A 27,837-nucleotide genomic window follows, 5' to 3' on the forward strand; every position below is an offset into this window, starting at 1 on the left:
GTATCCTCATTTTAAAGCCTGAGAGGGATTTTGAATACTTTGTGTAGGTCCAGCTACTTTGCCAATCTACTTGCACGCTTGAATTCTCTTTTGTTACCTGATCAACTGGCTTTGACATAACAAGGCAATTCATGATAAGTGATGAGCCAAGGCTCCATTCAGTGGGTTGTTTGTCTCTGGGAGGCCTTGGAACAAGGGGAAAAAAGCTTTTGACCATGTGGAGTGGGGATGTCTCTTTTTGAAAGAATCTGTGGCTTTAGTTTAGGGTATTATTTTTAACACACAAGTAAAGTTTGTGTTCATCTGCAAACCTGCAGTAATCTCTGACAAGGTATACTCTGAGTAATTCCATTCAGAGAAGAGGCAGAAGGTTTTGCCTACTGCTGTAGAACCTCCTTCTGCATGGTGGGCTATCTCTCAGAAATGCACTAGGTAGGGAGGGGATTTCACAGGTAACATTGCACTTAAGCATCTTTTTGTTCTGCATTTATATATCACATAGCACAACAGGGTCCTGAGCCTAGTGGCTAACACAAGACAAGTGCTAAATAATGATAGAGCCAAATGCTAAATAATGATCAATTTGCTCTTGCTCTTAATCAGTCCCAAAGGCTATTATCCTGTGACTAGCTTCCTCTTTTGGATGATTTTTTTTTCCTCTGGGGTTGGGATTAATTTTGAAATGTCTGAAGCCATTTTTTTCTCAGGCACTTTAAACCTCCCTACAAGGGAACCTTTGATAAGCTCATGAACTAGATTATCCTGTGTCTTCATGAGAGGATGCCAAATAAGGCCGCTGCTCTCTGTGGGTGCAACATAACTTCCTCAATTAAAATCATTAAAGGTGATTTTTCAAGGGAGCTGCAACTCCCTTCTTGGAGCTGCTTGCTCCTCTGTCTGCAGTTGGTTGTGTTTGTTCACTGATGAGGCATGGCCCCATATGCTACCCACAGTGATTTGTATCACTAAGGGTACTGGGAAAGCTGCAATCTTGCCTGGGCCCAATTTTGTAGAGGTACAAGGGGTCCTCATACCTGTCCAGATATACCTGCCTTTTATATTAGGAGGACCCCAATTTGGTATCTTAACTAGAGTGAAATGGGACAAGTGGGCAAGATTCTCTACACACCATCCCTGCAACCCCTTGTGTGTTTCTAAGCCCTAGGGTGTAAAAGGCAGTTATTTTGCTATTTTTGGGACCTCCTGTGACCTCCAGTGATGAGATCAGCAAGCCCATGTTATAGGTGTGAATCCTCTGATCTAACTGAACTTAACTAAAAGTTTCCAGCTGTGCCGCATGACCTTCCTATGTCTTCTTAATACTTGCTTGAGTTTGGGCCATGTAGTCATGTCCATGGCAATCAGTTGGACATTATTCTGAAAAAGACCAAAGACCAGAGTGAACATGGCACATGCTGAAATGCCATTCAAAGGTGCACTTAATTAAAAAACATAGTTAGAAAAGTGATTAATATGCATGAGTGGCCTGAAGACTCTGTTGCAGAAACCAGCCTTTCCTGTCTGCCCTTTGGGTTCAACATTATCATCTAGAACACTTCTGTGAGTGGAGATGCAGACTCCTGGAACTGTCTCTAGCTCTGGGAGTGGAAATGCTCTGTGTACCATTTTGGCCTTGGATGCACAGTATCACTGATGCCTCTTCTGAGAGGAAAGTGGAAAAGATTGGGCCTGATTGCTGGCTGATGTAATTCCATGGGAGTAAAGGAGCTAAACCAATGACTAGGTAAATCATCACAGTTCTACTTGGGTCAAATAAACAGATTTTTGATGTAAATCTATGTAACTCTGTTAGGTTCAGATCTCTGGCCAGTATAAATCTGTGTGACAGCAGGCATGCAAACCATTTGACTCGATACTCATTGTCTTATGTATTAAAAAATCTATTTTTTTTCCACCCTTTCCAAGGCTGACCCACTCGGACACACAAATGAAGCATCTGGAGCCATGGAAGATAGCCCTTATTGTTCTCTCAGTATTGGCATTTCTGGCACTTGTCATTGGTCTGCTTGTGTTTTTTCTGAGCAACGGTAGGTGCAACAATCTTGTGATCCCCACACAAAAGTGCTGTAAGTGTTGCTGGGGATTCAGTACTGCATTCTTCATGTTATGTTCCAAAGATAAAATTCAGTCCAGTGTGGAGAACACCCATTAGGACACACTTTGGACCCCTTTTCTGTCCCATATTAGTTAAGAATTTAATTAAAAGTTCCCTAAGAACATTTTAAGGCATGCTAGCTTGTCTGAAGTATAAATTCAAAGTCCCAGTCTCTTCTGTTTCTGTGTCATTTGGCTATCTGTGATGAGGTCCAGGCAGAGTGGACAATGATCAGTTGCCTAAATGATACAGAGGACTGCTTACTCCCATCCACTGAATATCTATGCATACACATTAGTATTTTATGTATTTATGACTTGGAGTTGGGTTTTCTATGGGACCTGAACCAGGGACCTTTTAATTCCAAAAGGTAATTAGGTATTGATCTTTCCTTTTGTCTCCTCCTCTCTAGAAGAGAAACACTATTACACTGCGAAATTTAAAATCACTAATCGCCAGTACCACCCCGACTTTGAAAAACAAACCTCAGAAGAATTTAGACATCTGAGCTCAGAGATCGAGAGATTGGTAAATCAAAACTTCTCTTCTTCACCATAGAGTGTTCTGAGAGTGTGACTGGAAGTAAGACTGAGGTGCAGTTATGCCCCATGCCTGAATGCTCAGTACCAGCGGGAAAAGTGATTCTCTGAGCAAAGAACTGAACTGACTCTCAGAAAATTCATGTTTTAAATCCTGTTTCTGCTGTTTGCTTAGTGTATAACCTTGCACAGAACAAACCCTTTGTTCTTTACTTTCCTAATGGATGAAATGAGGATGAGGATGATAATTCCCTCCCTTGTCAGGGATGCCACAAGAGTTAATTAAAGTCTGTAACATCCTCGGGCAGAAAAAATGATATTCTGTCTCTGAAAGGAGGATACCTACTTATGTGGCCCTCAACATGAGTATATCTGAATGCCTCACAGTTTTTGCAATGTTTTTATCCTCACAAAACCTCTGTAAAGTAGGTTGGTTCTCATATTATTCCCCCATGTACAAATGGCACAAAAGAGGCCCAGATTCTCAGAAATATTGAGGCATCATCAACCTTCCATTGAAATCACTATCAATTTGACTATTAGGGGAGGGTGTTCATCGAGCCTGGGTTTTCTACAGCCCAGGCGAGTGCTGCAACCACTGACCAACAGTTGTGTTCTCTTCTTAGCAAAGGAGAAATAACTCAGTGGTAGAGCACATGCATTGCATGGATGAGACTCTGCTTTAGTGTCTGGTATCTTCAGGATTTTTAAAAGATACCAGCACATGTTCTAGAGTTTGGTGATAACTCAGAATTTTGCAGCCTTGAATGTGTATGGACCAATGTGCTAATTTTCAAACCCCAAGTGGCAGTATAGACCACCAAATTAAACTAGAGAACAGGATGAGCACTTCCATAAGCCACTGTCTAATGCACAGAAAGAAGAATAGTGTTATGGAAGTCTTCAGTTGGGTGACATTCATGCAGCCTGTAATCTATCATCGCTAGAGTTTCTAAAACAGAGAGAGCTTTCTAATAACCAGGGTGTTGTATCTAGCACACAGGGCTTCCTTTAGACACTGCTTTGATTAAAAAGAAGATGAGTTAGTCATGGAACTGGAAGCTGATGTTTGCCTAGAAGCCAGTGTTTATGATCTGATTAGATTTAACCTGAACAAACCAAAAACTCTCTCAGGAAATAGAATTACTTGGTGCTTCAGAAGGGCCAAATTTCCAAAACTAAGGAAAATCATGAATGAAACTGACTGGGAGGAGATATTTTGACAGAAAGTCAATGGAAAGTGGGAGTTCATTTCTAAAAAGAGTCTATTAGATGGCCCAAAACCTGTCATTCCAAAATGAAAAAAGAGGTCAGTAAAAGCTGACTAAAAGCTCAGCCTGATTCAGGTGTGAAGTGAAGCCAGAAACTGGAAAATACATAGCAGTATATAACAAATGGTAAAGGGGAAACAAGTTGGCAAGCAATATATTATAATGTTACGATAATGAAAAAAAACAAGATAAGGGAAGCTAAAGAGACAGAATGTTATAAAATTAAATGAAATTAAATGGTACCTAATGCTTCCAGACACATTTTTCTAAGACTTCTGCTTGTTTTACACTGGTTTAATTTTAAACTGCATTTTAAACTGCACTTTGAATGCTCTAAGTGTTCTGTCTGTCATGGCTTAAGTATATCAGTAACAAAATGGTAGGCACACATTCCTAGATGGATATCAAAAACTGCATCGATGTAATACACTTGATTTTTGGGGTTGTTGTTTATTTAATTTTTTTGGGGAGGGGAGGTTGAGTTGTTAACTTATTACCACAAGATATTTTGTTTTGAAAAACGCAGAATATTCTGTTGAAAAGCAGAGAGAATACTAAAGCACATATTAAATAGATTAAAAACTGGTTGACTGATCGTCTCAAAAAGTGCTATCAACAGGGAACCAGCATTGAATGAAAATGTTTTCTAGTGGGGAACATTTTAAATGTTTCCATTATATATTGCAGTGATATAATATAGCAATGATCTGATTACAAGTTATCCCACATTTTCAGGTTGAATTTCAGGTAAAACAACTTTTTCTCTGAATAAGAGTTGATATCTAATAGATAAAGCCCTCAAAGTGCTGTTTCCCTTACAGAATCTCACAGCAGAGTCAAGTAACCAAGGAAGGGGCCCAGAGAGCTAAATGCACAGAAAACACTGAGAGAAAAACTCAAAACCCCCACTCCCGTGCATCTGTACCCCCACCCCCAGACTTGTTATTTTTATTTTTATGCATAAAAAAACCTGAAAGGACAATTTCAGGATTTTTGGGGAACTGTGATAAGTCAGTTTCACATATGACTAGAATGCAATTTTTACTGTTGTTCTGGAGAGGAAAAAAGGTTGACTTTTATAATCATAATAATAGAGGTGATTTTAACTCTACACACTGCTTTGGTGAGATCACTACTAGAATATGAGGGTGTGGACCCAGGCACATTCAGAGCCCATTCAAAGGTTGCTGTGTCCTAATTCTTACTTGTTGACAATCTGGGGACTAGACTAAGGTAAAGAAACTGCTTCAGCTTTAACACTGCTTCATGCAGTGGTAAAGGTGGAGAAGTTTTGTGACTTTGTATTGTTTCCAACTTGCCTACAAGTAACAATAAGGAGAACATAAGAGCTGCTGCTCTTTGGAAATGTTGCCCTTTCGACCTGGCTCCAAATGGACATGCGCTCATACCCTGAGGCAGTGGTTTGGTGCTCTGATTTTAAAGATAATGCTGAACAATTGGAGCAGGTTGAACAAAGTATGGCAGAGTCACCAGCATGATTCAAGAACTGGAGAACATTTTCCTGAGCAAGAGACTTAGACCCCAGTCTGTTCATCTTACCAGAAAGAAGATTGAGAGGAGACTTGATTAAAGAGTATTGGGTCCCTCTGTAGGGAGGAAATGCTCAGTATGAAAGGGCTCATTAATCAAATGGAGAAATGCCAAGCAAGAACCAATTGCTGGAAAGTGAAGCCTGACAATTCAAATGAGAAATAAGGTTCATGTTTTTAAAAAGTGAAGGTGATTATCCAATGGAAAAAAAAAGAAAAACAGACAAAAACAAAGAACTCCCAAGGGAAATGGTAGATCACTTGGCTTACCAAGTCAAGTCTGGCTGATTTTCTGGACGTTATGCTTTAGTCAATATGCTTTACAATGTAAAGGTACCAGAGATGCGTAAAATATCAACCTAGATGATTTAATGACTCCTTTGGGCTTAAAACACAGTTAATCCAAATATGGATGTTCAGAAATGGATGGAGTACAGGAGTTCAGTTGCCTTTCATTCTGGTTACTCCTAAAACCCAGCATCTCATAATAAAAATGTGATATTACTATTCATAAGTTTGTATAACATGTTCTATCCCTTTAACAGATTACCAGGACATTTGAAACCTCCTTTTTAAAGGACAGATACATCAGATCCCATGTGGTCAGTCTAAGGTATGTAAGATGAAAGGCGGAGATGGGCTGAAACATCCACCTCCTCCTACCCCTTGAACAACACAGGATGTGTAGCTAAATTTTCACTCTGGGAGGATGCTGAGCATAGCAAGATGATGAGGCCTTGTTTCTGTGTTGCTCTGCCTCTGTGTTGCTGTGGTTACAGAAGAATTGATTTCTTCTAAGATGGAGTTGAGAATAGCAACTTTGCCTTATGTTTCTGAATGCTGACCTGTTCCCTGTGCTACAACAGCATGAAAGGGTAGTTTTACCCTGTACTGACTTCTGAGAGGAAGGGTGCTGTCTTGAAGTGAAGGCACTGGTTTAGGACCTTAGGTGATCTAGGCACTCTGCTTCACCAGAGGCTCCTGGTATTGCTATTTACCCTCCCTGTATCTGTTACATAAAAAGGGGGCATAGCATATTCTTTCCCCAGTGTATATAGTAAGGATAAATATATTAGATGGTGTTGTGCTTGGATACTGTGGTGCTGGGGGGACAGAAAGAAAGGTCATGTGAATAAATAGATGCCTACACTGAAGCTGTTGGACAATGAGATCTTTTGGCCATCTAGGTGAAACTGGTTTTTCTCATCTCTAGATCCAATGATTCTAACGCAGCCAAGACTTTAATAAGGTTAGCTAAAAAAGGAAAAACTGGGCTGGTGGAAGAATGCCAAAAACATTTTTATTTCAAAGTGTTTGAGGTGGAGGCTGGACATTTTAAGTTGCAGCAAGGGAAATTAAGGTTGGATATTAGGAAAACCTTTTTCACTAGGAGGGTGGTGAAGCACTGGAAAACACTGGAATGGGTTACCTAGAGAGGTGCTGAAATCTCCATACTTGGAGGTTTTAAAGGTCCATTTCTGACAGAGTCCTGGCTGGACTGATCTAGTTGGGGATAGTCCTGCCTTGAGTCGGGGGGTGGATGGTGGGGGTGGACTAGATGGCCTCCTGAGGTCCTTCCAACCCTAATTTTCTATGATTTGATGATTTCAAAGGGCTCAGAATGAAGTATTTTAATTGATGGCCAGGGTTTCTTAATGAGAAGCTTCTGGCTTCGCTAAAACTTTTGGTTATGGATCTCTTGTTGCAGCCATTGTTGGTTTCCCACTGATGATGACTTGCATGGAGTTGCACCTAATGGTGCACCACATGGAGTTGCCCCCATACTTTGCTTCTTTCCTTGCTCATGGGAGGATTCTTCTGATTTTACATGAACAGTTTTGCTAGTATGACCTAGTGCAGGTGAAACCCGTTTCCTGCTGAAATGTGTTCATCCTTTCTTTCACTATTATGTATCAGACTGTCAGCCCTTGGGTCTGGACTTGAGGAAATAATGAAAACTAAGGAGGCACCAAAGGCAAATAGGTAAACTTGTCAATTACTCTCTTTTCTGTCTTGTCGTGCTGCCATGGTTACAGAAGAATTGATTTTTTCTAAGATGGAGTTGAGAATAGCAACTTTGCCTTATGTTTCTGAATGCTGACCTGTTCCCTGTGCTACAACAGCATGAAAGGGTAGTTTTACCCTGTACTGACTTCTGAGAGGAAGGGTGCTGTCTTGAAGTGAAGGCACTGGTTTAGGACCTTAGGTGATCTAGGCACTCTGCTCCACCAGAGGCTCCCGGTATTGCTATTTACCCTCCCTGTATCTGTTACATAAAAAGGGGGCATAGCATATTCTTTCCCCAGTGTATATAGTAAGGATAAATATATTAGATGGTGTTGTGCTTGGATACTGTGGTGCTGGGGGGGACATAAAGAAAAGTCATGTGAATAAATAGATACCTACACTGAAGCTGTTGGACAATGAGATCTTTTGGCCATCTGGGTGAAACTGGTTTTTCTCATCTCTAGATCCTATGATTCTAATGGAGCCAAGACTTTAATAAGGTTAGCTAAAAAAGGAAAAACTGGGCTGGTGGAAGAATGCCAAAAACATTTTTATTTCAAAGTGTTTGAGGTGGAGGCTGGACATTTCAAGTTGCAGCAAGGGAAATTTAGATTGGATTTTGGGAAAAACTGTCACATTAGGAGGGTGGTGAAGCACTGGAAAAGGTTACCTGGAGAGGTGGTGAAATCTCCATCCTTAGAGATTTTTATGGTCTGGGTTTGACAGAGTCCTGGCTGGACTGATTTAGTTGGAAATAGTCCTGCCTTGAGTGGGGGGGGAGAGGGTGGATGGTGGGGGTGGACTAGATGGCCTCCTGAGGTCCTTCCAACCCTAATTTTCTATGATTTGATAATTTCAAAGGGCTCATAATGGGGCTCAGAAGGAAGTATTTAATTGATGGCCAGGGTTCCTTAATGAGGAACTTCTGGCTTTGCTAAAAAGTTTGGTCATGAATCTCTTGGTGCAGCCATTGTTGGTTACCTACTGATGATGACTTGCATGGAGTTGCACCTAATGGTGCACCACATGGAGTTGCCCCCATACTTTGCTTCTTTCTTTGCTAATGGAAGGATTCTTCTGATCTCCCATGAACAGTTTTGCTAGCAGAAACTAGTGCAGATGAAACCTCCTGTTACCTGCTGAAATGTTTTCATCCTTTCTTTCACCATTATGTATCAGGCTGTCAGCCCTTGGGTCTGGACTTGAGGAAATAATGAAAACTAAGTAGGCACCAAAGGCAAAAAGGAATACCTGTCAATTACTTTTTTTCTGTCTTGTCATTTTGCAGCCCAGACTCTACAGGAGTGGTGGCACAGGTTGTGTTGATGTTTGAGTTCGTCTCAGCTGATAGCCAGACAGGAAACCAGGAGCGAGTCAACAAGGTTCTGTTTAAGCAGATGAAGACATACACTGGGTCCTTGGAAATTGATCCGTCTAGTTTCAAACTCACAAGCAAGTATCTGAGGCTTAATTTGTACCATGATTGTTCCTAAAACTCTTCCTCTCTTGGGGCAGCATGTTTCATTTGGCTGTGCAAAATATGAGTTCTTCCTTCCTTCCTTCCTTCCTTCTTCTCAAAATAACATGAGTAGCTGTGATCTCTTCCTTGGCTGAAATCCTGGACACTGTAACTAGAAGTGGGGCAGACTCATGCAGATCAGATCAGTGCTGATTTACACCAGCTGGAGCACCATTCAAGTCAATGGGCCAGATTCCCAACTGGTATACCAGTATGCACTCATTTACACTGGCAAAGGATGTCTCAGTGTCCCTAAATTTCAAAGCGTTCTGCCACCTGCTTTTAATCCTTCAAGAACATTAATGCAGGAATATTTGGAAAAGGGTCACACTTAGGTCACCTTAAGAGCTGCACTGACCAGCAGGGTAACTGAGGGCTGGGGAACACGACACCAGCAGGGGATGAGTACAATCAGAGGCTATGTATCTGTCCACAGCTGAAACTTTTCCTTTCTGAAACACTTCAAACGCCATCTGTCCCCACCCTTAGATTGTAATGTTCTCCTGCAATGTCTGATTGCTTACCACCACTGTGCTCCAATAGGGCACAAAACCCTTCTGTCTCCAAGCACAATCATCTGTAAAAGAAGACTTATCTGATACATCAGGGCTGGTTAACCTGTAGCATGCACGTAGGTGGCATATGGCTCACTGATGGCTCTACAGCATTATCGACATTGCCCTCTGCAGCCATAGAAAGACGAGATGGTTTGTGGAAGCTTCAGGAATTGCTGTGACAATGCAGGGGCATTATGTCAGACTTCATGCTAGCTGACTTCTGGGCTTTTCCCACTCAGTGGTTTTCTGCAAACAGGTTCTCCTTCCTTCGCTTGGCTCCGCTAATCAAGTTTGACATTTGTAGGAGCAAAGTAGGACATCATTTACAAGGATTTCCCTGTGGCCCTCCTTAGAAAAAAAGCTTGTTTTGCAGACTGGAGGAGCTGGGAACTCCACTGGGAGAGCAGATGGCAAGGTCCCCCACCCAGTGCATCTACACTCTGATCTTGCACAAGATCTTTTGAGCTTGTTGGTCATGCTCCCCTATGGAGCCTTTTAACTAATTGCTTACAAGGGCAATTATGTTCCTTCTATAATGATTAGGTGAGGCACCAGCATGGCTGTTTTTAAAATAACTAATTGCATTGACATGTCAGAATTTAACAGTCCAATTATAGTCAATGATTACTTTTTAAAACTGCAACTCCTGAGACATAATTTGACTAGTTTTATGGCTGAAAAATGCTGCAGACAACTTTCAATTCTTGGCAGTCCTGTTCTACATGTGCGTAATGATAAGGTAATTATCCTGGCTATATTGAGCAGTTTAAAGGAATATCAGAATTATTGCACTGTATCTCATGGAGCATGCATCTAGTGCGGCATGTCTCCAGCAATATCGGCTGCCCCAAAGGGGTGGGGCACTTTATGGAACAATCTCTTTTATGGGAGGCTCCTTCCTAACCCCAAGGCTCTAGCAGTTTGTTAAACCCTGATTGAGAAGTGCTTATATCCCCTGTACCTCTTTCTCTCTTTAATTTACTCATGGATGGTCTCATTGTCCGTATACTGGGTTAACTCTTTCCTCTATTCTTCTAAATTTCTAGTCTTGGTGATGCCATGCTGATGTCACCAGCTAATTATACACCATGTGAAAAAATCGTTTGGTTAATGTTAGATTTGCTGCCTGTTATGCAGTCACTTATCCCTCTTCTCCAGCATATGCAAGGGAGTAAATAGCAGTGCCTTTCCATTACTTTGTTATGATTCTAATGTAAAGTGTCTACAAGGAATAAATGGGTAGCTGTTGATATAGGTTTGTAAAGATGTACTTTTGGCAGAGGTGCCAGCCTCATTTGATCTGAATAGATCCATTTAGGGTTTTATGCCAAACTCATCAACTAAGTTTGTGCACCAGTTCTGAGCAGTAGCTGCCTTTGGGGAATTGCTTTTGATCAGGCACATGCTCAATCCACGATCAATCTTGAAGCCCAGTCAAAATAAGTGATTACTTGCATGTCTTTATTGTTTCTGTATCTGACTGAGCTCCCAAATGGCCTGCTGCTAACTGTTTAGCCTTACAGTGGTAAGGCATTACCACTGCTGTGTTTTCATACCAGTAGCAGAGAGACCTAGTTGACTGCGTTGATCTGAAGGCAGGGTAGATTTGTACCTTAAAGACTTATCTATCTATCTATCTATCTATCTATCTATCTATCTATCTATCTATCTATCTATTTATCTATCCTGCTTTAATACCACAAGCCCAGCAACACCCTGTGACAAACTGTCAGGGTGACACCTGTCCCCTAATTTTCCCCCACTGTTCTGCTGCATATCTTCAAGGTACAGACTAGCTTTTGGCCCTGGGCTAACTTCACCCCCAGAAAATCTGAGTATCCCTAGTTCCTGACCAGACCTTGCAGCTCAGTAGAGGAAACCCTGTGAGCTTACTGGGCATTTAGCCCCAGTTTGTGAAATATTAGGGACCTGCTATCTCTGTGGGAAAGGAATGCTTGTAGTTGTCAGCTGACTTGAAATCACTCAAAACGCAACAGATTTATCATATTAGACAGAAGAACATGTGAGAAAAGAAGAAAAAGAACCTGTTAAGTTTGGAAGAAAAATACAAAGAAATAATGTCTGAAATCACTGACATCTACCTTTTCACCTGGAGCAGTATTTTCAGTAGTTCTTCTTGCTACTGGGTGCATAGACACATGCTATTAATGCTATAAAGGCTTACTGTGCACTAAAATACTGTACAGTAAGCCTTCCCTGGGAGCACATCTACACATGCTCCCTACTGGGAGAAAATCAGTTCCCAACAGGAACATCCCAGTATAGGGCTGTTTCTACCCTGCTTTGGCTCCCTGAAGCAGCCAGCAGGAGCTCTGGGATCCCCCAGGCTGCTAGTACAGGGGCTGGCAGAGAACAAGGGGGCTTGTCCTGATGTGTACCAGACTAGAAGAACTCATCTGGCTGCACCAGCAGCTGTTTCCTTGCCCCCTGCACATTGGGAGGGGTCCTGATGTGCATGAAGCAGGGAGATAGCTGCCGCTGCAGAGCTTTCCCAGCCCCATGCACAGGGGTATAAGCCCAGAGGGGCTTCCCTGCACAGCGAGGTGCTGGATAAGAGCTGTCCCACTTCTGGGGCAGCTCCCAGTCAGCCACCAGATGGGTGGGGAAATACCTGAGCAGCTGGGGGCATGGCCAGGAGCTGTTCTGCTTCTGGGAGACAGCTCCTAGCCAGCCCCCAGCTGCTCAGGGAAACCTCTGTCCAGCCAGGGACTGGCTGGGAGCTGCCCCAGAAGCTCCCAGGTGAGGGCAGAGAGCTACCTTGTTGCGGCATTACTCAGCTTCTGCAGGGAGCCAGGGGCTAAGCGGTGCCAGGACCTAGGGAGTTCCCCATCCCCTCTGGCCCCCTGATGTTGGGGTTGACTGGGAGTGAATTTGCTCTCAGTCAGCATCTACAAGTGCATCACTGCACAGTATCTACTGCACAGTTAGTTTTCTACCTGTATTTACAGGTAGTAGCTAACTACTCAGTAGACTGATTTACTGCATAGTAAATGGTGTGCACATGTAGCCAGTGACACTTTGCTGCATTGTGCATTAGTCTTGTGCACAGTTAAGTGACTAGTGTAGACACTCCTACTGAAACGTATTTTCTTGATATTCACTGGTGATTCCTCCAGCTTGTCTACCTGGTGTCCCTTCTCTCCCCTCAGACTTGAGGAGTCTTCTCTGACTTGATCTGATGAACATACAACATTCCTGTTAGAGATTTCAACATAAATCCCCCAGTTCTGAATCTGGCCTTATCTCTCCTAGTCTAGTCAAGAAGGACAGAAATATTTACATCCTTTGCATATGATTTTCTTTCTTTCCTTGCAAATAGTAAGAGTTTGTCAAAGATTGGGCCAGACAGAGGTGGCCCAATGATGAACAAGGCAGAGTGAAGTCACTCTGGTAGTCTGAGAGTTGCTTCCCAAAGTTATATTAATCAACATCAGGTGTGGGAGGCAAAGACAGGGCATTGCCCTGGTGAACTAAAGTGAAGAATAGCCCTTGAAAAGGCTGCTAGAGGGTCCCATAATAGCCTATTGGGGATGAACCCAGTATACCTTCTTGGTCATTGTTATAGTCAAAGAAGACAGCAATATATATATATATATATATATATATATATATATATATATATATCTCCTCACATATGGTTTCTTATTCCATAAAATAAGATTCTAATAATATTTTCTCTGCTATTCTTTTAGTCTATTAAATGAGGTAAGAAATATCATTAGTTTCTGCAAGAACTCTCCTTCCCTGCCAATGGTGTTGTCCTTTGTAATGCAATCAGCTATCAGTTGAGTTTAAAATCTCTTAAAGCCTCTCAGCAAGGCTTCTTAACTGCAAGCAGGGTACAGACACTGGCTATTGACTAATCAAGCAGGTTATACTTGCCAATTAACCAACTAATGGCTTCCTAATCATGCAGGCTTTAAAACATATATTAAACAATAAGTCACGAATATATAAGCAATACAGATGAATGTATCTTGTTATTAGTTCTGTTAGAGACCAAATAGGAAGATAGTTAGACCAGTTTGGGGAAATATCTGTGTATGTGTAAGCAATGCCTCCCCGCTCCCCAGAATTAATCACTGCATATCTGTGAACTCTGTGATGCATCCAGCCAGAGTTTATTTATGCATGACAGGACTGAAAGGAAATCCACTGTGGCCAGAAGCAGGTGCTAACCATGTTTCATTTTGTTTTTATTTCAGGAGTCAAAAGGGAAAGTGGTGAAAACCTTCTCAACAACTGTAAGTACGAGTGATTTCTTAATGATGCTGGGGGATGTGGCATTGTGGGGTTCCACAGTTATTGAGTCTTGATGATTTCTTGATGTGTTCAGGGTGCTAAGATAAAGATGATTTTCAAAGTGACTATGCTGTGGATGATGCACAAGTCAGAAAATTATCCAGTTTACTTTCTCAGAGCTGTGCTGGTTTTGCATTGCTAACAGGATTCTACACTGGCTGATTGTGGGGTGAGTCATTGTCCACATTGGAGCTCACCTCAGCTTTAGTGAATGACCCATACTCTTTACCAAAAGGTAGAGTCAGGCTTTCAAGGGTGCTCACCGTGGATCTTACATCCCAACTTTAAAAGATAATTGTGTGATTAGGTCTCTGCTAGATTGCTGTATTAACTGTTCTCGCTTTCTTAGTTGAATGTGGATAACTGTATATACTGCTTTTATCTTACACTTTGCCTGTGTCTCCGATACGAGCTGAAAACTGTATTTGCATAGCTGGGCCCCAGTCTGAGGTTGGACTTCCAGGCATTGCATAATACCAATTGCAATAAGAACATACCTCAAAAGTCCTTTGAAGCTGATACTATTAGCGCCCCCAAGCCCTATTATTTGAAGATGCAGTCATACTACAGAGTTTAATAATGGTATCCAAGCACATTCAAGGCTTTAATACTCATGGGAAGGAAGATCATGAACTCTTTTGGTGACAGATGTAACCTGCATCATTTGTATCCAGTGACTCAAGAACTTAAGAATTCAATTCCCTGATTTCTTGTATAAGAAATGTACCTCTGTATTCACTTGCAATTTATGGTATTTTTGCCTAAATGGAAGCTAAAGCTCACTGAATCAGTGCACAGCAGCCTCAACGAGCTTTTTATGAAGCCAACACCCCATGTACTTGGTTATATTTATACCAGAATTGCTCAGGATCATGTCACCTGCCTAAGTTGCCTGTCTTCCTGCCTAAGCTGTTAGGCCATGTCACTATTGAACATGCTGCACTGAAGCTGAAATGACCAGTGACTCTACCTATTCGGCTGAGATGAGAGGTGGTGCCTGGTTGCTTCGCACCTTGCTTATATATTTCTCTGCTGGGTTGTAAAGGGTTTCCCCATTCCCCGCAATTTGTTTTGTTTTGTATGTAGGGTGTTGGCTTGCTAAAAAAGCTCATTAAGGCGTCTGTGCACTGATTCAGTGAGTTTTAGCTTCCATTTAGGAAAAAATACCATGCTTTGGTGAGGAGAGAGAGGGAGAAGAAGGGCTTTTGTTGTGCCTATACAAATATATAGAGGCACATGCCACCTGCTGGTATGTCTTGAATGCCAAAATTGGAATTGCTTGCATAGCCTTTCTCAAAAGCAGTCAGAAACCATCTCCCTGCCTACCTGGACCTTGGATGATCCAGCTTCATCCCCACAGTGGAATGCAGCTGTTCCTTGCTGCTTCAGATGACTGTGTTGGCCCATGACAGTACTCCCTTGGGTAGCTGAAACTGGCTACAGCAGCTGTATGTTCACCTTCTTTTCTACATGCACCTAATTTGTTTTATTTCCTGGTGGGGTTTGGCAACAGTTACCAACTATGTTGGTCAGCCAGCTGAGGGAGGGTCTATCTCCCATCATCCTCAGACTTTCATTTTTACACTGATTTTGACAGACAACAGCATCACTAAATCACTGAAATCTTTCAGCTCTTAGCTATGGCATCCAGGATGCCTTGGTTCCCATCTGACTCTGTCTGATATGTTGGGGAGCACTGCTGCATTGACAAATGTTATACTCTGACTTTTGAGAGGTGTTCCAAGTGTGACTGGACAGTGTTCATCCTGGACAGAGCTGGCTGCCTCAGATCTGCAGACAATTACAAGATTTGCTCCGTGGATCTTATCACAAACCATCAGCATCTAGTAAGAGAAAACAAGCCTGGATTCCCTGAGCTCCTCTTCTGAATGTCCCATTAAGAATGACAGAAGGCGTTGGCTTTGAGTCAATCTTGGTTCTGTGTCCCAGGCAGATGCTGATGGCTGCCTTTTCACCAGAGCTCTGTTGCTAGCAGTTCTCATAGATCTCAGTGGGTGCTCCAAAATCCAGCCTCTTCATTTAGTTGCTTAAAATGGGAGCTGAACTCCACTGAAAGCCCAGCCATGAAGGTCTGTGTTTGTACAGTTCATGCTGGCCTTGATTCTGCTTACTCAGGCCAGAGCTCCTAAGGTGCTCCTAAGCTCCTAAGGTGCTGGACACTGTCCAGTCACACTTGGAACACCTCTCAAAAGTCAGAGTATAACATTTGTCAATGCAGCAGTGCTCCCCAACATATCAGACAGAGTCAGATGGGAACCCTGGAAGGTGCTAACATGCTGAAGTCCTCTTTGCCTCCAACATGTACTCTGGTCCTCTCTGTGGCCTCACCTCCAGCAGCCTCAGCCTTCTTAGCACCTGACAGGCACCCACTTGCAGAAGCAACTGATGAAGCTTCTGCTGAACTCAGGCTCATTCCTTCTCACAGTGACAGACATACTCCCCTGGCAACAGCAGGGAATTGGCCCAATTGTCATTGTTCAATCCAGGTCCCCCCAGTTTCCTGGAGGGTTTCCTACCAACAGTGGAATGACAGTGCAGCATCTAAACACTGTTAATAACACTTCCACTCATGGTGCCAGCAATCTCCAAAGGAAAAGTCAGGCTTTGAATCCTAGGACACAGCTGATGCCAGGGCCCTTTTTAGCTACAGAGTGGTGTGCATGTGAACATATAAGGTCTCATCCTGTGTGACTGTGGTTGAATGCCAAGTGTTATGGTATTTTCCCTAACCTTTTGTTTATCCTAAATTTATCCTTAAATTGTTCTTTTATAAGGACCGTAATATAACAAAATGCCAGCACCTATTTCTGTGTACCATGCTGGGGGCCTTCAAAAAAGAAATGCTTGTTTTTTTCCAACTCAGAGAAGTTAGGCCAACCCTTTCTTTGGCAGGCTGCGGGACACGAACACAGATGGTGTCATCTGTGGGAGTAGCAAGAATAACAGGGGGCCGGCTTGCCCAGGCTGGGGAGTGGCCATGGCAGGCCAGCATTCAGCTGAATGGCGTGCATCGCTGTGGCGCATCAATCATCAGCAACACATGGCTTGTAACAGCAGCACACTGCTTCAGAGGGTAAGTCCCCAGCTCTGAGAGATATGGCCACAAGGAACCATGCACAGTCTCACTCCTTAGACCCTGTGATATTTGGAACCAAAACTGGACTGCTAAATGTTCCAGAGTCCTGACCTTCTGATCTGGTTGCTTTGGACTCGGGGGTGGGGGCCCCAAAATGGGTGGTCAAAGGCAAAGGCTATATTTTATTTTTCTGTCCTTCCAGAACTTGGGCTGCTGGGTACCAGTTCAGCACTCAGTGCTGGTCCCAGGTCTGTTCTGACCTTACAGCAGCTGGTAACTTCTCCCTAGGTGGGTCCTGCATCACTGCAGTGCTCTAACCATCCTGTCTGCTCTGGGCATTTCCCTGATGCATTTGATCGTGGCATTTAGGCACCTGCCTGGGAGCTGAGCCCTTTTAAAAATATGGCTCTGCATGTTGCCAGCTTAACCTCAAATCTCTCTTAGAGTGAAGGACCCTCGTTTGTGGACTGCCAGCTTTGGGACTGTGAGAAGACCTCCTAAAGAGAGAAGATCCATCCACAGCATTATTGTTCATGAACGATATGCTAATTATCTTTATAACCACGAGTATGACATTGCTGTCATGAAGCTCGCCACTCCTCTGAGCTTCACAAGTGAAATACACAGTGTCTGCCTCCCAGAATCATCGCAGGTGTTTCCGGAGAACACCAGCTGTTTTGTCACAGGATGGGGAGCTTTGAGGGAGGATGGTGAGTGTCTGTCTCCCTGCCTTCCAAAGAAAACTCCCATTGTCTGTTTAACATTTTTAATTCATTTTCAGTCACTCATCAAAATGAAACCATTATTTATTTCATTGGCCTGGTGGCTCATTAGCTACTAAGGCAGCCCACCAGGAGCAATGGTAAATTGATCATCTCTTGCAATTTTTTTTCAATCAGGGTGGGATGTCTTTCTGAATGGGATGTTTCAGCTCAACCACTAACTCTTGTATCTATGGTAGTTACTTATTTGGTAGGACAGAATTATTCCTTTCCATGCAGGGACCATCAGGTAGAAATCTATGACCTGGTCAGCACAGGGGGTCAGACACTTAGGTGATCATAATTGTCCTGTCTGGCCTATAATTCTGTCAGAAGACAAGTTAGATTTGCACCTTCTAGACTGACCAAAGCAGAAATGCATAGCATAAGGTTTTATAATCATCAGGCTTACTTCTTCAGGTGCTGCCTGGTGATATCTTCAAAAACCCACTGCTTAAGAAAGCGTATGCTATACATCGCTGTTTTAGTTCATTTAGAAGGTGCAAATTTACTGTGCTTTCTGCGTGAGTTCAGGTTGACATAGCTACCTCCCTCCCTCCTAAATTCTGTTGCCTTCTGTTGATGTGACAGCAAAGCTTAATATTTGAACATAATACACCAGTTGGCTCATCCCATGACATGACATTTTATCTGGCTTTTCAGCGTGGTTCATAACATGATAGACCTGCAGACTGCTTGTACAGGAACAAGAAAGGACTCTGGCTCATTGCTCCTTCTGCCGTTACAATGACTGAGCAGATTTCATTCATTCCCTCAGCTGCTGACCTCTATTCTTTGCTTTTTCTTTTGCATTCCTATTTGGTATAAGCTCTTGAGAACCTAGTGTCTGTAAACTGTATGTTGACTTACCATAGATGTTTTCATCCTTTAATTTCTGTCTGGTTGCAATTCAGCTAATTCAGGCCCCAATTTAGCACAGAAGCACATGCTTAATTTGAAGTCATACTGATGTCAATGGGACTTAGGCACTTATTTAAACCTAAGAGTGTGTTTATGAATTTGGCTGTACTGGAGGCCAAACCTGCATTTCAATGCTAATCTCTTGCTGTGTACTTAGATTGTCCAAGCTCATGTTCTGATTGACTCCTTGGCCCTTCCTGAGGATATTACTAATATTCATTAACTTCCTACAGTTAATGAAGTTAACTGAGACCTCTGCATTTAACAGGCACAAGAAATCCCTTTCTCTTAATGTTAAATAAGTGAAGCTAAAAAAAGTAATGGGGAGGGTTTATCTACGGCATCTTGTTGGAGAAGGAAGATGGAGAAGCAAAAAGAAAAAGTTATGATCTTCCCATAGCATCAATCCAGCCACCTCACCTAGGTGCCTATATGGCCAGTGAGTTTTTTTTGAGAGCCTGGCTACTTGTTTCTCACTTTCCTTGGCTAATAGATTCCAACTGTAAGTTCTAAAGCCACTTTTTCATGGCAGGTCAAAGCGTTAATCAACTACGGCAAGCAGAAGTGAAAATCATTGGCACTAATACCTGCAACAGCAAGGAAGTATACAATGGAGCCATAATACATGGGATGGTGTGTGCAGGATACTTGGAGGGGAAAATAGATGCATGTCAGGTAAGTCTTATCACAACATTGAGAACTAGTCTGAGTGAGAGCTGATGAGTGTATCTGAAATAATGGCATTCCCTGTTTCCGGTCTTCTCCAGACATATAGATTTTAATAGGATCCCGCTAACAAATCCAGATCCAGCTCATAGTACTGATTCACAGAACCCTGAATGCTAGGGACAGGAGGTGGGCTGAAGGGGGAGGCTTTTAAGAGTTAATTTTAGAGTAAGTAATAGTTACTTCTCCAAAGGTAATAATCAGAATAAGCTCTTAGTTGTGGAGATCAGGGATGATGTTAAGATATAAGTAAGAGACCACATCAGAGGCCATGTGCCACAGTAAAGAAATGGGACATATCTCAGACAGTTGCAAACAAAATGATACACAGCAAATTCTTGGCAGCGTAAGCTAGCATAGCTCTTTTGACTTCTCTTGGTCTTATACTGATTTTCACCAGCTGAGGATCTGGCTCTCTGCAGGATATTTATATGTAATATGAGAGAAAGTGTTGGTATATGTGAAGGTATGATGTGAATGTTTCCTAGGCATGAGTCTGAGATGGACATGCATAGATATAATCTACTGAAGATACTTATAGACTTTCCCATCTGACACAGCAAAATGGCCTATGACTTAGTGGAGCCTTCATTGTTCTTCATGCCTGAGCAACATTGTTGATCCCTTTCCTGTGCACTTTCTCCCTGGGATGCATTATATGATGGGGTAGAAGCACCTGCGCTGGATCAGCTCCAGCTGTTAGCTTTGTATGCATGCAGGGTGAAAGGATATTAGTGCTGCTCTAACTTTGCAGCAACCATCTCTCTGATTTAAATTAGAGCAGTTAAGCTAATGCTTCAGTGCTTTGTCACATCACTTTATTAGTATTATGGTACTGGTATCATGGAGGTATCCAGGGCCCCAGACAAGAGATGGCCCTGTTGGGCCATGCACCACACACACACACACACACACACACACACACACACACACACACACACACACACACACACACACACACACACACACACACACACACACACACACACACACACACACACACACACACACACACACACACACACACACACACACCCCACACACACACACACACACACACACACACACACACACACACACACACACACACACACCCCCGTACCTGCCCATCAATTAGGCTCCGGAGCAGTGAGAGACACGCGGGTGAAGCCCGCTGCTCCCCCGAAGCCCCGCAGACACCCCCTCAGCAGCCGCGGAGCCCCCTGCCGACCCCCAGCACAGCCGGAGGTAAGTGGGCTCGTGGTGGGAAGGGGTTAACTCCTCGCTTCCTGGAAGGAGGCTGCTGCATGGAGCAGGGCCGGGTCAAGCCCCCGCCCAGGCCCCTACTTGGCCCAGCCCCCCAGGGAGCCCCGCGACCGGAGCCACGCGAACAGGCTGCGTAAACAGGCTCTCGAGTTAGCGCGGAGTTCGCGCAGGAGAGGGTGCGGGAGGGCACGAGACCCTGCCTGCGACTCCCAGAGTAGTCAGCCCCAGCCGCAGCCAGCCTACCAGAGGCATGACATGGATGGGCACGCGCCGCACCCCGAGGGTCCCCTCGGGCTCTGCGGCCCCCCCATCAGGCACCTTAGAGACGGCCACCCAGACGGAGCCCATGGTTCTGGGCTCCACGCAGACGGAGCCCCTGGCTCTTGGCTGCGGGGGCTGCCTGTCCCTTTTTCAGGCTCTAGGGCCCGGGAGCATGGCCACCTCCCCTTGCGGGGTCTGCTCCCTACTGGGGTCTCTGGCGTGCCAGCTGGAGGAGCTCCAGGCCACAGTCCAGAGACTGTGTGCCATCAGGGACTGCGAGCAGGAGATAGACTCCTACTGCCAGGCCCTTCTCCCCCGGGAGCCGCAGGGTAGAGCACCGTCTCCCTCCAGGACTAAGGAGGAGTCTGGGACCTCCCGCTCTGCCCAGTCAGGGGCATGGACCAAGGTGGTCAAGGGCCCTAAGGCCCGCCGCACCAAGGCCCCTCCCTTGCCGGAGCTTAGCAACAGGTTCACACCTCTTGCAGCCCCAGCAGAGCCTGCTCAGTTGCCAGCTCCCGCAAGCAACCCAGGCTTGACCGCAGCTACTGGCCCCGCTCTCCCCAAGTCAAAGCGTAAGGTGTTTGTTGTGGGGGACTCCATCCTGCGGGGCACTGAGGGGGCAATCTGCCGCCCCGACCCCTCAGCCTGGGAAGTCTGCTGCTTCCCAGGGACCCGCATCCAAGACATTGTGCAGAGGATTCCGCAGCTCCTCCGGCCCACAGACCACTACCCCATGCTCCTTATTCACGTGGGCACCAATGACACGGCTCGGAGCACCCCCAGCCAGGTCATGAGGCGCTACAGGGAGTTGGGAGCGGGGCTTAGGGGTCTGGAAGCTCAGGTGGTGTTTTCGTCCATCCTCCCAGTCTCGGGCTATGGGCTGAGGAGGGAGAGGAGGATCCACGCGGTGAACCAAAGACTGCGGAGCTGGTGTCATCGGGAAGGCTTTGGCTTCCATGACCACAGCCCGCTCTTTGGCGAGAGAGGCAGCGAGCTGCTGGGAAGAGATGGCCTCCACCTCTCTCCCCTGGGGAGGAGGCTCTTCTCAGCCAGGCTGGCTGACCTGCTCCACCGGGCTTTAAACTAAGCCTGCTGGGGGATGGGGGGACTACTGCCACTGCTGGCCCACTGAGCGACCCTTGCAAAGCCAGCAGACTAAGGCACTTAAGGGAGCCCACCCCTGCCCCAGCCCTGGCACAATCTGTGGGCAAGGCAAGAGCCCCCAAGGGCACACTTGCCTGCCTGTACACTAATGCCAGGAGCCTGGGCAACAAGCAGGAGGAGCTCATCCTCCTGCTCAGTGCAAAGAATTATGATGTCATTGGGATAACGGAGACCTGGTGGGACTCCACCCATGACTGGACCACGGGTATAGAGGGCTATACCCTGTACAGGAGGGATCGTGTTGGCAAAAGGGGCGGGGGTGTAGCTCTCTATGTGAAGGAAAGCTACATGTCCCTGCAAGCTGATGTTGGCGACCGGCATGGACAGCTAGAGACCCTCTGAGTAAAAATTCATGGGGAATAGGGCACAGGGGACACAACGGTGGGAGTCTACTACAGACCTCCCACTCAAAGTCCCGAGCTTGACCAGGAGTTCGCCCGGGAACTGACTGAGGCCGCTTGCTCCAGGACCTTGGTTGTCATGGGTGACTTCAATTACCTGGACATCTCGTGGGAAGATCACTCAGCAAAATCTGAGCGGTTGCAAAGCTTTCTCTCGTGCATGGATGACCTCTACCAGACTCAAGAAGTCTATGGGCCAATGAGAGGCAAAGCGCTGCTCGACCTGGTACTGGCTACGGGGGATGACCTAATCGGCGACCTAGTGATTGATGGGAAGCTGGGTGACAGTGACCACGAGCTGATCACCGTCACCATCCACCGTAAACCTGGCAACTCAGTCAGCAACACAGAAGTCCTTGACTTCAGAAAAGCCGACTTTGACAAGCTCAAGAGGCTTGTCGGTCAGGCCCTCAGGGACCGTGACCCCAGGGAGAGGGGAGTTCAAGAAGAGTGGTTGCTTCTCAAGGAAGCAATCCTCAAAGCACAAGCTAAATCTATTCCAACATGGAGGAAAGGCAGCAAGAAGGCACAGCAGCCCTCCTGGCTCTCTAGGGACCTAGCAGACCTCCTGCGGCTGAAAAGGAAAGCCTACAAAGGATGGAGGACGGGATTCACCTCCAAGGAGGATTATTCTGCACTGGTCCGGTCCTGCAGGGAGCAAACCAGGAAAGCTAAGGCTGCAACTGAACTCTAACTAGCTTCAAGCATCAAGGACAACAAAAAGTCCTTTTTCAGATATGTGGGGAGCCGGAGGAAAAGCAAGGGCAATGTTGGATCCCTGCTAAACCAGATGGGGCAACTGACAACTGACGCCCAGGAAAAAGCCAACCTATTAAATAGGTACTTTGCGTCAGTCTTTCATCTGTCCCATGGGACACCCATGCCTGCTATGGGACAGGGAGATCCGGGTGATGGGGATCCCCTACCCTCCATAAATGCTGACCTCGTGAAGGAACACCTTGAGAAGCTGGATACCTTCAAGTCAGCTGGCCCTGACAATCTGCACCCCAGGGTACTCAAGGAGCTGGCGAGCGTCATAACCCATCCCCTGGCACGGATCTTTGAAAACTCCTGGCACTCTGGTGTAGTGCCCGAAGACTGGAAGAAGGCCAATGTGGTGCCGATCTTCAAGAAAGGGAGGAGAGTGGATCCGGCTAACTACAGGCCCATTAGCCTGACTTCTATCCTGGGGAGGATCTTAGAAAAGTTTATTAAGGAGGCCATCTTTGATGGACTGGCCCAGGCTAACATCCTAAGGGATAGCCAGCATGGGTTTGTTGCGGGTAGGTCTTGTTTGACCAATCTCATTTCCTTCTATGACCAGGTGACCTATCACCTAGACAAGGGAGAAGAGATTGATGTCATATATCTTGACTTTAAAAGCTTTTGATCTGGTATCCCACGATCACCTCTTGGCCAAACTGGCCAGTTGTGGCCTTGGCTCCACCATGATCCGCTGGCTGGGAAATTGGCTCCGTGGTCGGACCCAGAGGGTTGTGATTGATGGCAGTGACTCATCGTGGTGCCCTGTGACCAGTGGGGTCCCTCACAGCTCTGTCCTGGGACCCATCCTGTTCAACATCTTCATTAACGATGTGGACATTGGAGTCAGGAGTGGACTGGCCAAATTCGCCGATGACACCAAACTTTGGGGCAAAGCATCCACGCCAGAAGATAGGCGGGTGATCCAGGCTGACCTGGACAAGCTCAGCAAATGGGCGGACGAGAACCTGATGGTGTTTAACACCAAAAAATGCAAGGTTCTCCACCTTGGGAGGAAAAACCTGCAGCACCCTTACAGGCTTGGCAGTGCTACGTTGGATAGCACTACAGAAGAAAGAGACTTGGGGGTCATCATTGACCACAAGATGAACATGAGCCTGCAATGCGATGCTGCGGCTAATAAAGCAACCAAAACGCTGGCTTGCATCCATAGATGCTTCTCGAGCAAATCCTGGGACGTCATTCTCCCCTTGTACTCGGCCTTGGTGAGGCTGCAGCTGGAGTACTGCTTCCAGTTTTGGGCTCCACAATTCAAAAAGGATGTGGAGAAGCTTGAGAGAGTCCAGAGGAGAGCCACGCACATGATCAGAGGTCAGGAAAACAGATCTTACGATGACAGGCTGAGAGCCATGGGACTCTTTAGCCTGGAAAAGCACAGGCTCAGGGGTGATCTGATGGCCACCTATAAGTTTATTAGGGGTGACCACCAGGATCTGGGGGAACGTTTGTTCACCAGAGCGCCCCAAGGGATGACGAGGTCGAACGGTCACAAACTCCTGCAAGACCGTTTCAGGCTGGACATAAGGAAGAATTTCTTTACTGTCCGAGCCCCCAAGGTCTGGAACAGTCTGCCAGCAGAGGTGGTTCAAGCCCCTACACTGAACACCTTCAAGAGTAAATTGGATGCTTATCTTGCTGGGATCCTATGACCCCAGCTGACTTCCTGCCCTTTGGGCAGGGGGCTGGATTCAATGATCTCCCAAGGTCCCTTCCAGCCCTAATGTCTATGAAAATTCCAAAGGACTTTCAGTCTACAAAATGTACAGTAGAAAGTCAATTATTTGAACCATTCAGTTATAGGAACACAGAGCATGCCACCAACCTGTGGGGCATGTGGTATAAGTGCTACTGATGATGACTAAAAGAGAAAGAACAGTTTAATAACTTAGGAAAAATTGCAATAATCTATACATGGAAAACTGTATATGCATGCTATCTGTGTAAAAGTTCACTAAAGGTGCATTTCGTGCACTGAACAGTTTGATATTACAAAGGGGTTCTGGATGCAGCTAGCTCAAGTAATTGACTTTCTAATATCTAGTAAGTTTGTAATTGCATAAGAAAATCCTGAGTTCCCTCAGCTTCACTAATTATATGCCATCTGATCTGATAATACCATACCTGAGAAACCATTTGTTCCTGGCCATTGCAGGTAATCAGACTTGAGATGAGAAGAGTTTACCATCTTTAAAGCATTCATAAATTTTAAAGCAACAAATTTTACTGCTAGTCATAAAATCACAGAAGTGCTCCATGCACATTTTACAGCACTGTAATTTAGGGCACTTTTTATAGCACTATAAAGTTCCAGTACTCCTAAACATGACAGAAGTACAGTGTTTGGTGGGGGGAGGGAGGGGCTGTAAGCCTCCCTGCACTTTTCAGGCTAGGAGGCAGGGGCCATTTCACAGCCTCCTGGGGCTTCTCCAATGGTCAGAAATTTGACCAGCATACAGAAATTATTTAACATGCTGTAGGTTGCTGAAGTGCTGTAAAATACAGCACTTCAAATTTAATATCTCATTTAACAAGGGTTGATTTAAAGTGCTGTACCCATTTTTAAAGTTCTGCAAGGCCATGCAGTCCTGTTAAGTCATGGTGATAAAGCACTTTAAATGGCAAAAAAAGCATCTTTTGTACACCCCCCCCAATCCTTTCATACTTCCATCTAAAGCACTTGACTTTCTCAGACTGTCTGCAGCAGTGAACTCTGCAGACTGGTTGACTGCTTTGAGATGATACATTTTATTTCACCTAAATGTACTCAGTTTAGATAATTATGACAATTAAATGATACCTAGCACTTCTAATCTTCTAGATGCTCTTATAAACTATCTTAGGAAAAATTATTATGCCTTTTTCACAGATGCAAAAGCTTATGAAGAAAGTCCATGGGCAAAAGGTTAAGATTATCAAAGCTGTGTGCCTAAATTTAGGTTCCTAGCCCTTACTCAGGGCACCTGATCATCCAGTTGCCCCTCTAAAAGTCAGTAGGAGTTGTTTGGGTGCTGGCACTCTTGCAAATCCAGCTGCATATTTACTTGGCTAGGTAAGAATATAGGAGCCTGGATTTAGGAGCATACAGCTTTGAAAGACATTGATCCTAAATCTGTATTGAGGCTAAAATAAAAGTGGCTTTTAATGGATTCCTAGGTTTCATGCCAAAGCTTTTTTTAGTGTATAGAAATTGGGCTGTCTCCCATTAAAGTGTTGGTGAGTGCCATTGATAGCGCTCATTGTGTTTGTATGATATAGAAGCTGCCAGGGCAGCAGTGGGTGGATACAAACAGCTGGGACTTGCCTGTGTGCAGCAAATGGGGTCTTTTGGACTTCACCAAAGGACAACACCACTTATGGTCAGAAGGACATATTATATATGCCCTTTATTGGCACTGCCCATCCTTCATACTTTAAGGCTAGAGAACATAGTACTTTTTTTCTTTCAAAGTTGTGTGCAAATACCAGAAATAACTTAGCCACCTGCAGGCTTGTTCTCAAATGCAATGCTACTTTTCCTCTTAATGGAATTCAAATGGTTAGGTTTGACAGCTGCTCTAGTATCCAGGTTAATCCACCAGTTTGCTATCAGTTCCTGTTGGCTGAATTACATCTCTTTCTCTCTCACCTTGCAGGGTGACTCTGGTGGGCCACTGGTTACTCCAGATTCTAGAGGCATCTGGTACCTTGTGGGAATTGTGAGCTGGGGAGATGAATGTGCCAAACCAAACAAGCCCGGAGTCTACACTCAAGTGACTTATTATCGGGACTGGATTACTTCAAAAACTGGCCTGTAAAATCCCAAGTGAGTGAAACTGCAGGACTATGCAAGCCTGTAATACCAAAATATTATTTAATGTACATAGGTCTTGTTGCCCTTTGGATTGCTGTTGGATTCACTTGTGGTCTTCCTAATGCCAGTAAATTCAGAGAGGAGGCAGAGCTCTGAATAACCGTAGCCTACCACTGGAGAGGAACATACACTCTCAGAATATATTGCAAAGAGTCAAACCCTTCCATCTGACTTTGCCACTTTAAAAAAAAATACATTCCCAACAGACACTGAAGAATAATCCAGGTTTCTACTAACGCTGCTACTTGCTGTCTGTTGTGATCAGTTGTTTTGGCTACTGTTTTGTTTTATTTTAAATCAAGTAAGAAGTTCCCCTTGAGGGAGCCATGAATGCAGTTTTCTAATTGCCTGTCTGGTTGCAATTCAATACAGTGTATTTCTCTCTAGCTGCTGAGTGCCTGCACTGCTTCACCACAGAGCTGGTGGAGAACCAGCAGCCATGGGTGTTAGACTGTTGCACTCCTCCAGAAACAGAAGGTGACCCCTGGCACTGAAAGCCTGTCAGAACTGTGAAAATTAAATGAGACCTAGAAAAAAACCTCATTAGTCAAAGAAACATTGAAGCTCTGACACAGGAAAGCGTTCTTCCATCCTGCCATCAGGAAGCAAAGATGAGTCTGTGTCCCACAGCCAGCCACTGAACTGGAATGGAGGTTGCAGCTCTCCCACCTAAATCTGATTACTAAAGCTCTGAAAAACCCAAACCCCTCCAGTTTGTGGCCCAGATCCACCAATCTTAAGCAGAG

The 27,837-nt window shown here is 44.8% G+C and overlaps 1 protein-coding gene across 1 annotated transcript; it reads left to right on the forward strand.

The window, feature by feature from the left end:
• Positions 1–1,945: 1,945 nt before the first annotated feature.
• On the forward strand, positions 1,946–27,035 carry LOC149870769 (transmembrane protease serine 11B-like protein). The gene is made up of 9 exons (XM_090034745.1): positions 1,946–2,048; positions 2,529–2,644; positions 6,022–6,089; positions 8,772–8,935; positions 13,786–13,824; positions 16,796–16,976; positions 17,424–17,689; positions 19,194–19,336; positions 26,874–27,035. The coding sequence occupies exons 1-9, from the start codon at positions 1,949–1,951 to the stop codon at positions 27,033–27,035; spliced, it is 1,239 nt and encodes a 412-aa protein (XP_089890871.1). The 5' UTR covers positions 1,946–1,948.
• The last annotated feature ends 802 nt before the right edge of the window (positions 27,036–27,837 follow it).

Source organism: Crocodylus siamensis, chromosome 2, assembly GCF_052110815.1.
Source record: "Crocodylus siamensis isolate JL-2025a chromosome 2, ASM5211081v1, whole genome shotgun sequence".
Classification (NCBI taxonomy): Eukaryota; Metazoa; Chordata; order Crocodylia; family Crocodylidae; genus Crocodylus; species Crocodylus siamensis.